Source organism: Gasterosteus aculeatus, chromosome 9 (assembly GCF_964276395.1).
Source record: "Gasterosteus aculeatus chromosome 9, fGasAcu3.hap1.1, whole genome shotgun sequence".
Taxonomy (NCBI): domain Eukaryota; kingdom Metazoa; phylum Chordata; class Actinopteri; order Perciformes; family Gasterosteidae; genus Gasterosteus; species Gasterosteus aculeatus.
Window position 1 is genome coordinate 10,408,477 of NC_135696.1, and position 13,165 is coordinate 10,421,641.

The 13,165-nt window shown below is 45.2% G+C and overlaps 1 protein-coding gene across 1 annotated transcript in view; it reads right to left on the minus strand.

Annotated features, from left to right (window-relative positions):
* LOC120825149 (cytoplasmic phosphatidylinositol transfer protein 1) overlaps positions 1–9,213 on the minus strand; it is a 43,552-nt gene extending 34,339 nt beyond the window's left edge. Inside the window, exon 1 of the mRNA XM_040186591.2 lies at positions 8,885–9,213. Coding sequence (XP_040042525.1) covers positions 8,885–8,932 — 48 coding nt within the window. The 5' untranslated portion in view covers positions 8,933–9,213. The remainder of the gene's footprint in view (positions 1–8,884) is intronic.
* Positions 9,214–13,165: the final 3,952 nt, after the last annotated feature.

Genomic DNA, 13,165 nt, shown 5'->3' on the forward strand with positions numbered 1-13,165 from the left:
AGTTATTGGGACAGGAAGGACTTTCAACACTACACTCTGTATGTGCTTCTGTAAATAGATACTGTACTACCTGCATTTGAGTCACACAGTATCGACTACTTTACAAAACATTTCATAAAATAGGCAAGGAACACACAAGGTTTTAGTGCTCTCACTTCTGGGTAATTCTGTCATTGTAGCACAGGGCTTTTCCAAAAGGGGTCGTCCTCATGAGAGAAGGACGTGGGACGAAAGTGATTAATGTGCACAAAAAAACATGCAAGAATACACACCGAGAAAAGGTGTGTGCGTAGGAAGTGATCAGCAGGGTGTGAGCACCAAGCTGACATGCAACAAGTAAAAAAAAAAGTTTTTTTAAAAGACCAGTAAACGCTATAACTAAATAATAAACAGACCCCAAATGTTGCGCCTTTCATGCCGTATTTAATTATTGAATTAGCAGGATAATAATAATATGCCTGTTTGGGGGATGCGAGTGCTTCGTACAGCATGTGTTGGTGTGGATGAGCAGTCGTTAATATTCTGCACCGCCTGTCCTCTTGTGAAAATGTTCCCATAGTAATGGCAACAGCAGTTCTCCAGTCGACGAGAAACAGAAATAGCCTCATGTGAAAGGTAAATAAGCCCGAGAATATGTTAGAATACAATTATATGAGAATTCTGGAATTTCTGAGGCGCTGCCAGACTTGAACTGGGCTGCTTGTTAAGACCTCTTTAGGTTTATTTAAAGAGCAGGAACATCTGCCCCCTGTTTGCCTTTCCAGGGCCGTAAAACCTGGAAAGTAAAAGGTGAGCGGTGAGCCGCGATGAGCGAGGGGAGACACGCTTTATGAGATACACACTTTGTTTGCACCAAGGACTTCAAAAAGAACAGACTGGGAATTATATCTACACAAATCAACCTTCTAAAGTGCTGTATTTTATGCTCCCTCTAGCTGGGTGGCTGGCTGGAGAGAAACATTACACAGTTGTTATGGAAAATCTGTGAAACTGAAGCATGCACAGTAAGCAGATAGCATTCGTTTGAAATCTGAGGACCGTGATGCATAGAAAACACGAGTTGAGAGCAACCCAGCACACTCGTGTCTGCAAATCAAACTGGTGGTAGACATTTTATGTTAAAAGAAGAATGAAAAAAAAGGGGGGAGGGGGGGGGGTTTAAATCAATACCCTGGCCTCAGATTTATAAGTGAATACGCAGATGCTCAACAAGATGTCTCAAGTAGATTGGGCTCATGGACCTCTGGAAGGCCAAAGAAATAGAAGAAAGGCTGCACTTAGAATCAAATTAGAACTTCGAATGACAAGAACATAATTGTAAAGCCCCAGACGTCTTTTGACATTTTATTTTACTCCATAAGCCATCATGTATATATTTCTGGAATACCTTTCCACCATGTAGCCTAATGGAGGATTATTATAAAAGGAACTTGGGGGGGGGGGGGGGGGGGTCTGTAGGGGTACAACCCTTGCACGCGCACACACGCACACTTTGTTCCTTAATCCTCTAAATCGCACTACAGCCATGGACAGGCCCGACTCATGGGACACACACACGGAATGAATGAGCAAAAATAAACAAATTCGTCCCGACATTCTCCTTCCCTGCCTCACACCCTGTCTTGTTACATCGCTCTAGTGCCGCCGCCGGCCGAGACTCGCAGAACATAAACCTTCACTGTGAAGCCATTAAGATTAGACGTGAAGTTTATTCGCGTCACTTCGGTGAGCTGCTGATCTCTGGGTTTCCGCCGATCACAGTTCCTTTGTGTGGAGGTGTGTGATGAAACATCGGCCTCACTTCTTTCCCCGGGCTTGTTGAGCACCGCAGTCCCCGAAGAGCAACGCTGTGTCGAAGATCTCAACCTACTGGGAGCCGAGACAAACGGGCTCATTTCACGGATGACACGAGAGCGCAAGCTGAATCCGTGCAATTGCCCTAGAACAGCCGTTTTGAGAGTTATTTACAATTTGTGTTAAAAAGTTCGACCTGGGAAAAGAAGCACTCAAGTACTTTTAGTACCCTAAAAAGTTAAACATGTCATCATAATCACTGACTGAAAAGATCATCCACTGTAGCTTTTTTGATGAAATGCGTTTAATTTAAATTATAATGGAACAAAAATACGTCTAGCGTAAACGTTTCAGAAGTCGCAATGCGAGGGATTACAGACTTGTTCAAACGTCTTGAAAGCAAAAAGTGTGAGTAGAGCGCCTTCTGCCGTCTTTGTTCTTGAATACATTTGCGGCTGCAGGGCCAAGTGCTGCACAGTGGGTTGGACATTTCTTTCCTTGCTTCTCAGTAAGTCTTAAACATGCAATATTACTCACGAAACAAGAAAGAATAGACCCACGCAAATCAAACTGAGCAACAGTTACTAGTTCTGCTGATGTGGTTTAACGTCGCTCTTGTTACTATATCCAATGCTCAAGGGAAGGTAAAACTCCATCATCTGCCTCGTTATTTGACTGTTATCCTTGCGAGGGTCTGACACTATAATCACTATAATCCACTCCACTATGGGGGTAATGGTAGGGATGGATAGCACTGGTTTCCATAGAAACAAACAACGATAATGAAGTGATTCAGCATATAGCTATCTATAGCCAGTCTAATTTGTGCGTGTGGATATGTGGGCTGAGCGGATAGTTCTTCCAAAGACGCGTTGCACCTGTGCGTGGGCTGAAGGCGCAGCAGAACAGCATGATGACCAGCGTGCACGAGTGTATTATTATCCTGAGTGTAAAGGATCCACCAGCAGCACCAGTGGAAGCAAAGCGTTTGAAACTTTCTCACACTTTATTATGTAATAGGTTTTGAACTTGCCATGTTAAATGCATTTGGTGCGCACATGAAATGACTGACTCAGGTAAGGACTAAGGCCAGCTTCCCTAGAACGGCCATTTAATTAAAAGAACTTCGTAAATTGAAAAGGAAAAAAAAAACTACACGTGTACATTTACATCTTAAAGCTATTTGGATTAAAGGGGCAACCAGCAACACCATTTTAATGAGTTTCTCAGGACACCGCCTCAATATGAAAGAGCTGCTCAGGAACCCCTGGCTGCATTTAACCAGATGACTTCCCTCTCAACTCGGCCCATCTTCTTCATTTTAATGTGACTCAAGCTCCTCACCACCTGCGTCTGCCTGCAGTCCTTCCATTTGTATAAATTGTACGGCCAGTAACCTCGCCAGAAAATAATCTGCAGAGTATCGACGAACCATCTGGCTGCCCTCATCCTGGTAGAGTCAAATCATCAATCTTCTCAATCCAGCTCTGCACACTAATTGAGCAAAAAAACTAAAAGCAAGACGAGTAAAAGCTTTGTGTTGCTGCGTCTGCTCTTGTGCCGGCACAAGCACAGCTTTTATATAAAGCACTACCAAAAGTAAAAACTACAGCGGTGAGAAAGGAACATGAGATTTGATTAGATGACGACTCACCCTCCATTCCCTCCAGTGCTACAAGCTAATCAGAAATGGAGACAAACGGTTAATACAGTCAAAGCCCTGATCGGTGTCAGAGCACGCGCTCTGCATGGCTGGTGCTGATAGTGTAGCCTCATAAAACACAAGGCCACTCAAGTGATCGGTGTGACATTTGCTAAGGTAACACGGCTATTACAAGCACGAATTACATTTGAACAACACAAAGCGCTTCAAAAGACCATTCTGGGCTCGATGGAGGATTGAAGTCCAATAGAAAGTGGTTGATGTTTGGTCATTGTAAAACCTAAAGTCCACACGCAGGAGAAACAAACTATTCCATGTCATTCCTGGCATCCGCTGTGCCCAAGCGAAGCCTGTGAAACCTCCTCTGATAAACAAAGACATGTGCTCGAGTCCTGTTGTGGGGGTTTGGCCGAGTGCAGCAAACGAATGTCTGTAATGTCAAGCGCTTTGAAGAGGCTGTGAAGCTTCATCCCTCACGTAATTCCATCTACGCACCACGCTCTTCAGTTTGGCCTTTCAGCACATGTGTGGGACAATCCCCACATGCAGGAGTACACTCAAGACGAGATGCAAGAATAAATGATGATGTAAAGCGGATGAAGCGGTTGCGTCGTTGGTGACAAGAGGCAGTTTCATCGTAGAATCATTTGTATTAACGCAACCACTTCAACTTGATGTGCATGTATACGTTACGGTTATTTACGAGACACACAAACACTTCAACTCAAAAGTGAAAGTGTGGAAGAGAAAAATATGTTGTGGGGACAAATGAGTAAGAAAGGCGCAATGATCTCATGGCGTTCTTCTGAAAACAGCCTGTCTCGTGATGCATTACGCGCACGCACACAAGCGCACACACAAGCGCACACACAGCTATCTAGGAAATGAGAACGGGCCCTATCCGTGGATAATGGTCCATCACAACCCATGATGGTTTCCTCGAGAAGAGTAAATGGCAGTAAATGGGATGTTGATTGAATCACCACAATGTCATGTACACCAGATGGCCAAAAAAATAATAAAGGCCTTGCACCTTACCATGACACCAAAGAAACAAACAACGTCTAACACGGGGTCCATTTCCTAAACAAACCTTGGACGAAAGGAGAGACACTTGATTATTTTCATTGTAGGACAGCACAAATGGAAAATAAGACGGAATGTAATTTCACTCGATTGGATGAGAGATTTGGGAAGAGAAATAGCTCCTCCTCCTCCCGAACATTCAGCCAGTTATTAAAGTTATTACATCAAACTACATTGCCTGCCTGCCCCTCACCCGTCCCCCTCCCCGTCCGTCCGTCCCCCCTCCCGAGGACACTGTCTTCTTTAGTTACCTTGCCTTAAAGAAACAGTTTGATACGTCAGCGTAGTCAAAGCCCATTTGTTTCTCTTCAGCTCTCCCACCCAGTGGCTACATGAAATGCTGCCGTCATGGAAACATGCTGCGGGAATGAACAAAGACAACCAATCTTGTTAAAAAGCCTCATTAAAAAAAAAAAAAAAAAACGAGGAGGGGGAGGCCAGACGCCAAAAAAAAAAAGTTCAAATTCTTCCTTAAATGAATGGAGTGACCAGGGGAAAAGGACGCTACTGCCAGCACTGATGAAATCTGCCCTTTGTGAACATCTGGCTTAAGTAAACAGTTTCCATCCACTTATTATGCCTCAAGCCATTGAAGGTAGCAGTGCATGAAATGGTCACAGTCATGCTCGAGGGCCAAGATGTTGTCGCTCTACATCTGTGGCAGATAATCCTTCGCGGGTGAAGGCCGAATATGAGAGTGTGACAAAGCAGTTCCAATCCGATTACGCTACTTCATGGGCCAAACTGGTTGCGGACCGCGCTTCTGAACGGTTGTCGGTTGTGTCCGCGTTCACCTTCGGAATTGCAGGTGTGCAACTTTGAGGCAGATTTGAGTCTTCCACAATCAGATCCTGCCACAATCCGATCAAAAAGTAATTTGGCCACAGCATCAACTTCTAAACACAAGCTTTCCTTTGCGGTCATCTTAGGCCGGGCTCTGGGTCACACCGGTTGTCGGAGGTCTACCCTTCTGCCCCCTCCCCCTTTCGAGTTTAACGTCCGCATCTACGCTTTCACAATCGCCGACCTCTTGCTGCACCAACAGTCAATACCGCCGGCGTTCTGCAGGGACTCGGGTCAGCCAGAGGTTAGACGATGTCAGCATTTTGTTCTCATAAGCTTGAAAAAGAAGGAAAAGAAGGGTGCACGTGCAGCCAAAGACAGAGAGGTGCCAAGTGAGAGGACATGACGATGGACTGACACGGCGGGAGAAGGAACACATCTATCCGGGTCTCCTGGGATGAGTCACCGCTCTATCCTTCCCACGGGGAAACCCAAAGGTAGGCTGATAAATGGCCCCGCTAACGGGGGGGGGGAACAGAGCGGTTATCTCCAAAGGACTAAAAAGATAAAACGGTTATTTCTTCGCCAAGTGGTTCCAGTTAAGAGTTGAAGCTAAATCGTATCTGTGATGGAACTTCAAACCAACATTCAAAACGCAGAAGCCACGCTGGGACTCAACCCGATTTCCTTGAATTGGTCACACTGAGTCATCAAGGCCCTTCTTATTACACAGACTCACGCCTTCTAACAAGAACATTACACTCAGCAATTCTTTTTCACCAGTGGGTTTATTTACTTATTTACTAGGGTTTTCGAGATTTGACCAAAAGTAGAATCCAGAATTTCCTCTAAAAGAAATAGTTTAACCTTGTGGGAAAACATGTCTGGAGTGAAGTGACAATAGAAATACCACACACACACACACACACACTATAAACAGCAGCCAGTTAGCTTAGCGTAGCATAAAGACTGACAGAAAACACAGAGGCCGCAAACATCCAAGACCCCTCCCAGGCCGGGTGCGGTGAGTTACGGGTGTCTCCGCTGCTTGCTTAGCAACTTCACTGTGAAATGAACGACTCAAGATGACAAAAGCTTCCGTTAAACCACAACTTGTGGCGTTTACCCTTTGTTTTCATGTACAACATGTTATATTGGAGAGCTTTAGGGGGTGTCAGTAGTTGGATTTTTAGGGTGGGATGCAACCAGTATTGCAGTCTGAAAGCCATGCACTTTTTGTTGGACATACAAATGAAGACAGCGGGGTGGGGGTGGGGGGGGGGGGGGGGGGTGAGAAGGCAGCAGTGACGTGCCAGGCACACACCCAGACACGCTGGAGATGACTCACTGTGACAGAGAGAGCGCGGAGGCTCAAAAACACACAGGTATTGCTGAGTAATTTCCTCTGTGTGTGCGTCATTTGTTAAACAAACGAACATCTGTAACATCTGCAGCAGAAAAAAGCATTTTGAGGCGGGACATTGCAGGTCCCCACCACTCCAGAGAGACGCACAAAAAAAAAGAAACACGCAATTAGTGAAGTGACCCTGTGGAATTTCACAGAAAGAATACCTCACAGAACATTCCAGATTAGCCCCCAACCTCTTGTCTGTCCGTCGCCTCGATCCTTCCTCTCCCTTTGGGCGCATTAGGAAACTTGAAGGAAACTTTTACGGGACCACGCTCAAATGTGCACAGCCATGAAAAACAAATAATAGAACAAAGCACCAGCTCTGCACCCCCCGACCCCGGTCAACAAAGAATGACTCCTTGCTTTCAGGGATTGACGCTCTCTCCCCCTGCGAAAAGACAAAACGAAACCAAGTGCAGAGCCGGTGTGACCAGTAACGATGGCCAACTGGGATAAACGCATCCATTCCCTTTCCCAGATGTTACAACATCTCACTTCTTTTTCCTTCTTTTTTTTGAAACTGTATCCAGAGGATCCGGCATCACGGCCTTAAAGCTCAACAACAACCAAACAAATCTACAGCCGCTGATCAACGGAACCATTAGCGGCATGGACCGTTTCAAAATGACGCAAGGGACCGGCGCTGCGCAGGAAGCGTTTGTCACGGTTTATGGTAACAGGAAGTGGCATGTGTACAGTATGATAGAAACGTGCTGAAATGGCTTATCTTATATTGGTTATCAGCTGCCGCTTTCTTTCAATTCAGATTAACGACAGCGCTTTAAAAAAAAACGTGACAACAATCTGTTCACAAGTTCCACTGCCGCCTTCTTCGTTTTCTGTGAACACACAGAACACGAAGAAGGCTTGTGCAGACGTTGTGCGCAGGACATCCTTGAATCGGACGATGGAGTTTCCCTTTCGACCACAGGTTTCAGAACGTGTCGGAGGGGTGCAGTCTTTTCACAGAAGGGGGAGAAAAAGAAGTCATCTTTCTTTGAACATCCACTCCGCAAGAGTTTCATGAAGATGTGAAGCCACTCGGTCGGCCGACCACGCGACTAGTTTCACACCTCGTGCTCCACCAGAAGGCCGCCAACACACCCTCGAATAATCGTACATTTGGTAAACCATTTGAAAGAAATTCCGTCCTCAGTCTGAATTATCTGCACCCGTTGCTTCCTAAAAATAACTATGTTCCCTAAAAATAACTATGCTTAAGGAGAAAACGCCATTATTATGTGTCCATGGAAGCACTTGATTAGACTTCATGGTGGTTGTTCAGAGAAGAGAACAAACGTTTTTCATCTCAGCATCTGAACCAAACAGGTCAATAGAGACCACCAGCCCTCTGCTGAAAGGACGCCCAGCAGCTGCCCCACCGCCACCACCACAACACAAGCCATGGAGACCAGCAATGATGACCTGGGGGGGGGGGGGGGGGGGGACTGTTGTGCTGTGTAGCATTGCATGCCAGCCCGGACAAGAGAGCAATCATCATCCTCACCTTCTAATTTTAGACGTGAGTCGTGAGACCAAATAAACAAATACGCTGGATGCAGACAATGCCCTGTTCCGTCCACCCGCGCGCACAGCCCGTGTAAACACTCCACGATGCGCGCACGCCGCCGCTCCGCATTGTGTTGGTGCAGCCATGTGTGACCAACAGGGCAGCGTGGATGTGGCGCTATGCGATCGGAGGAGCGGTCACGTTTGGTCTCACAGTGGGGGGGCTCCTACGGGGGCGATCAGCGACCGCAGTCGGTTTGATCACTCGGGAGTGCGCCGTGCAGGATTCAAACATCGGGTAAAAGTGACAGGAGCGACGTGTGCGCGTTAAGCGTCCTTCGGAGAAACTGCTGCGGGTGAGAAGTTGTTCTTCTCACAGTGACGTATGTACAAGTGGTCACTTGGTTGGAAAGGGTCTTCCGCGGGCGGAGAAGGGAGAAGCTACCGTGAGGGACACGTCGAAGCGTTCATCCCAATTGCGCCGGAGGCGTTTCTCCTGCGCTCCGTGTGGGCCGCTGCCACATGCCCCGGGACGAGAGAGAGCCCCGACCGGGCTCAGCTGTCAGGCGCCGCTCTACCACAGCGCGGTGATAACAAATGACACAAACAAACAAAACAAAACAAAAAAACACACTCACCTCCTCCACCGTGAGGGGCATGCATATCCTGTACTCCTTCAGCAACATCTTCCCTCCCCGCGCGGGCGCGTGTGTGTGTCTCTCTCTCTCTCTCTCCCCCTCTCTTCGATGTTCTCGCTATGTGTCAGAAAGCTCGCCGAGGGAGCGATCCGTCCGCCAGCCGCCGGGATGTGTGTAATGTCTGGAGACGTGTCAGCGCATGTGGAGGGGATGGTCGGCCCGGGTTACGGATTGCACCCCGAGTTACGACGGAGTTCTTTCATGAGGAGCCGGCGGGGCCTCTTCACGGACTGATTGGGCGCTAATGAGCTCGCTCTCGGATCGGCCCCTCTCTTATCATGGTGAGTCAAGCCGGAGGAAACAGACCGGAACATGTGGGATGCACAGCTTCAAAATAAAAGTGTGGCCATTGTTCATCGTCGAAAGAAGAAACATGCCTGGCAGATTTCCCAGTCGCCTGTTGTAATACCAGTTGTTAATTAATACACTGCAATGATTATTGTTTATATATTATATATATATATTGTTTTATGTATTATTTCACCGAATTGTAACCTGTATCCCCGACTGGATTACGAACTGAAGGGGCCCCTGCCTGAAGGAGGTGTTTGTTATTGGGACTTTTTCCTTAGTAGATGGTGTAGTATAGTTATTTGCCTTAAGCTAATTCAATAGCTCAATTGACTTCTAATAAATGTCTAAATAGCAACTTATAGGGTGTGATAAACTTAAGGAAGGATATAGAGATTTGCATCACGTCAGGTTTAATTCCGAAGTTCTATTTCATGTTTGGTTTCAAACATGTCAAAAATAGGTCAACAAAAGAACGTTTACTGCATAGAGAGCATTTCCTGTGTATTAGTCCTTCTATGATAACCGCCTTCCTATCTAGCTCTCTAGCTAGCTAGCTACATCCATCTACTATTGTCATTGCTGACTAACAGATTAAATATCTCTCCTTTAACGAGACAATTATTTTGAAAAACGTTTGACCGGATGTGACATTGCCATACGCTGGGCAGCTGCACGCTGGGGTCGTTTTTGTTTTCTGTCCTTTCACGAACCGCTACAAACACGTGTCCAATTCGCCGATACGCACAATGTGTGCGTTTCAAAGCGGCGTCCCTCCTGCTCAGTAACTTCACACATCACGGTTATTGTCCTGCAACTTGTACTGACAAAACAAGTCCTGTGGAGGAAAAGAGGCTCTCTGCCTCATCCGGTTCCCTCTTCTAGAGCTTGAAGCAGCTCGGAAAATGTAAGCGGTTAAGAGACGCCCCGGTTTCTCCCCCCCACACACACACACACACACATCTGTCTCACCCTTCCTCTCCGTCTCACGTGAAAGCTAGACACTACTTGTGTTTGATGGGCCTCGCACAGTTGCATCCCAAGCATACATGGCAAGAACTAATGCTAATAGCATTACATTTTATTTTATTCCTCTTGCACTATGTCTACGTCTTATGTGTCTTGTCCATTGTCTAACTGTCTGCTGTTTACATGTCAAATTCCTTGTATGTCTGACATATTTTCATATCATAGTTTCCTGATTCCTGGGGAACTAAAAGTTGTTGTTGTTGTGTTACAGTCGAACTGTGAAATATTTTTTTACTTGCCAAATCAGTCACCTGACTCTCCTGATCTGAGAAGATAAAAATACCCTGAAGCGAAAGCAAGAAAGATGATCAAATCAACATCAAGATCAAGTACAAGCCTCGAGGTGACAAATGAAGATGGAGTCTGCTGAATTGTTTTTATAAATGCCCTTGAATTACTGGTGGGTCAAACAAAGGACAGCCAAGTGACAAGTGAGATGTCTGTATCTGTGATGAAATCCCTCAGAATTAGTCACAAGTGATCTGTGTCTTGATCATGTGTCTTGATCATGATAAAAAAAAACTAGAGAGGAAAAATAAACAGGAAACACATTAAGCCATCCCTTATATTGGAGGGAGGAGATGCACTGCTGACTTCATTGACGCCTGTGATTTATTTGCGTCTGTACTCAGCAAAATATGCGCTCATGGTTCTGGATTCGAGATGCTGACAAACAGCATTTTGTACTATCAGCACGCATTCAGCATTTCCACAAGAAATATATTCATGCAGGGTGGCAAGCTCTCAGAAACGACGATTTTAATTTAAACACTCCACTTAATCCCCCAACTGCTGTGTGAGCATCTCCTTAAAGCAGGTGTTGGGGTCACCAACACGTTTTACTGGAACTCTGGGACACACGTACGCGTAGCCACGGCTGACAGGGTAATTACATAAAAAGATGCAACAGAAATGAAACATCTCTCCACATTTAACTTGTTTCCGTTTGTAATACTAGTGTGGATTCATAGACAGAATGAGAACTCAGATTGATTGATTAATCTGCAAGTGCACATTATGAGTTTAATCAGTTGTTCTGGATGCGTTTCAAACAACGATACAGTGATTTTCCTTGTTATACAGCATTGATTGATTAGTCTCATTAACTGGTCATCAATCTTATATTGAGATTGAATTCATTTCTAAATGGTCTAACGATGCAGCAGCACCTTAAATGGGCATTATGAATGAAAGCAGGCACACAGATAATGAAATAATCAGGTATATTGTAGCTCTCAGGAAGCTTTGACAAATTATTTCACTAAAGAGCCGCATTTAACAGAAAATAAATGCTCCTTCACCTAAATGTACGCACTTCTTAGGCATCAAAACGGTCTCGAATAGAAATACTAAAACTGATGACTAGTTGCTAGAGCTGGTTAGCATATTGGCCAACAGGTTCAATATGCAATTAATTGAGTGTTCTCGTGTCAGTTATAGATAGCGTACTGTGCCCATAGGCCAAAATACAGATTACTAGTCAACAGCCAACCTTTTATTGTACAGTACAGGCTTTTTTAATGCACAGTGAGTTAACTGGTTTGCATGGCCATCATTTTTATAAATGATAAAAACCACAAACAGCCGAGGAGCTCTTTCACATCAGTTAGGTCATGAAGTTGTCAGATTATTTTATAAACATTCAATCAATAAAATGTTCCTCTGGTGTATTGGGATATCTCACGGCATGACGAAGGCTTTTTGTGTTCAGTTTGATCTGATGCATAAACACAAAGAAGTGCTCTTTAGAAAATAGCCAGGCTTGTATTTCATTTCTGACAGTCTTTGTTTATAGATACATAAAAGCTTGAAGCTGAAGGGCCATGGGACTGGGACAGTCGGTCATGTGACTGGCGTCTCCGAACCAGCCAGTCGTTATTGGGTCAAAACCTCCAGGACACCCCGGCCAGCTGTAGCTTGTCACTACTCCGCCAGCCGCTTAAAGAATCAGATGGAAGGAGAAGGACTTAATAACCAACAGAAGCAAATACAATTACAAAGTGAAATGCGTTCTGAATGGTGTAATATTCCAGCTGAGCTTTTCAAAACTCGCGGGGTGTGTCCATCATTTTACAGTCGTATGTGATTGGCTGCATATTCAAACGTAGCTCCTCCCAGTGTGGTCATCGTCCTCTCTTCCTTGAGGCATTTTATGACCTTCCCACCTGACTCCACATGATGGCCGAATCTGAAATCCCTCACTCATAACATCCAAACATAATATGACATGCATTATAACATCACTATTATCATCTTAAATCATCACATTTCATAACATCTTAGCCATTATGTCTAACTCATTTTATGTGGTCCAAAAACATTTGAGCCCCTCAATCTGCACACATGCAACATGTCCTCTGTCACAAAACTGCATGCTCGGCACAGACAAAATTCCCCTTTCACAAAAAACCTTCAATGGGGAAAAAACTGTCACTCTGGGAGAAGCCTTAGGAAGGACGTCAAGATTGAGACCCTCCTGGGTGGACAGAGTGAAATAGATGTCTTGTGTACAGTATCGAAAGACTTACAAGATATACAATGTGTATCAGCATAACATAACACATCTAACATATAAAATTTTAATTCATATGTAATAACACACAACTGCAATTCTACTATTCATGATCACACATTTTATAATTCCTGGATACGTGTAGTTTATTGGACCTGCGCTCTGCGTGCTGCGCCCTGCATTGGGATTAAACTGATTCGGGGTCAGGGGTCAGGAGCTTTCTCTGCCACGAGCAGGAAAGTAACTGACCCAAATCATTGGGGCCTTTCAAAGCAGTAAACTGTGTGATAAGAGGAAGGCACAATGTAGTCATTAAAGGGACACCTAGTGGTGTACTGTTGTCATTGGACGAGTGTCCATTCATGTAATCGTGTCCATTCACAAAGCGC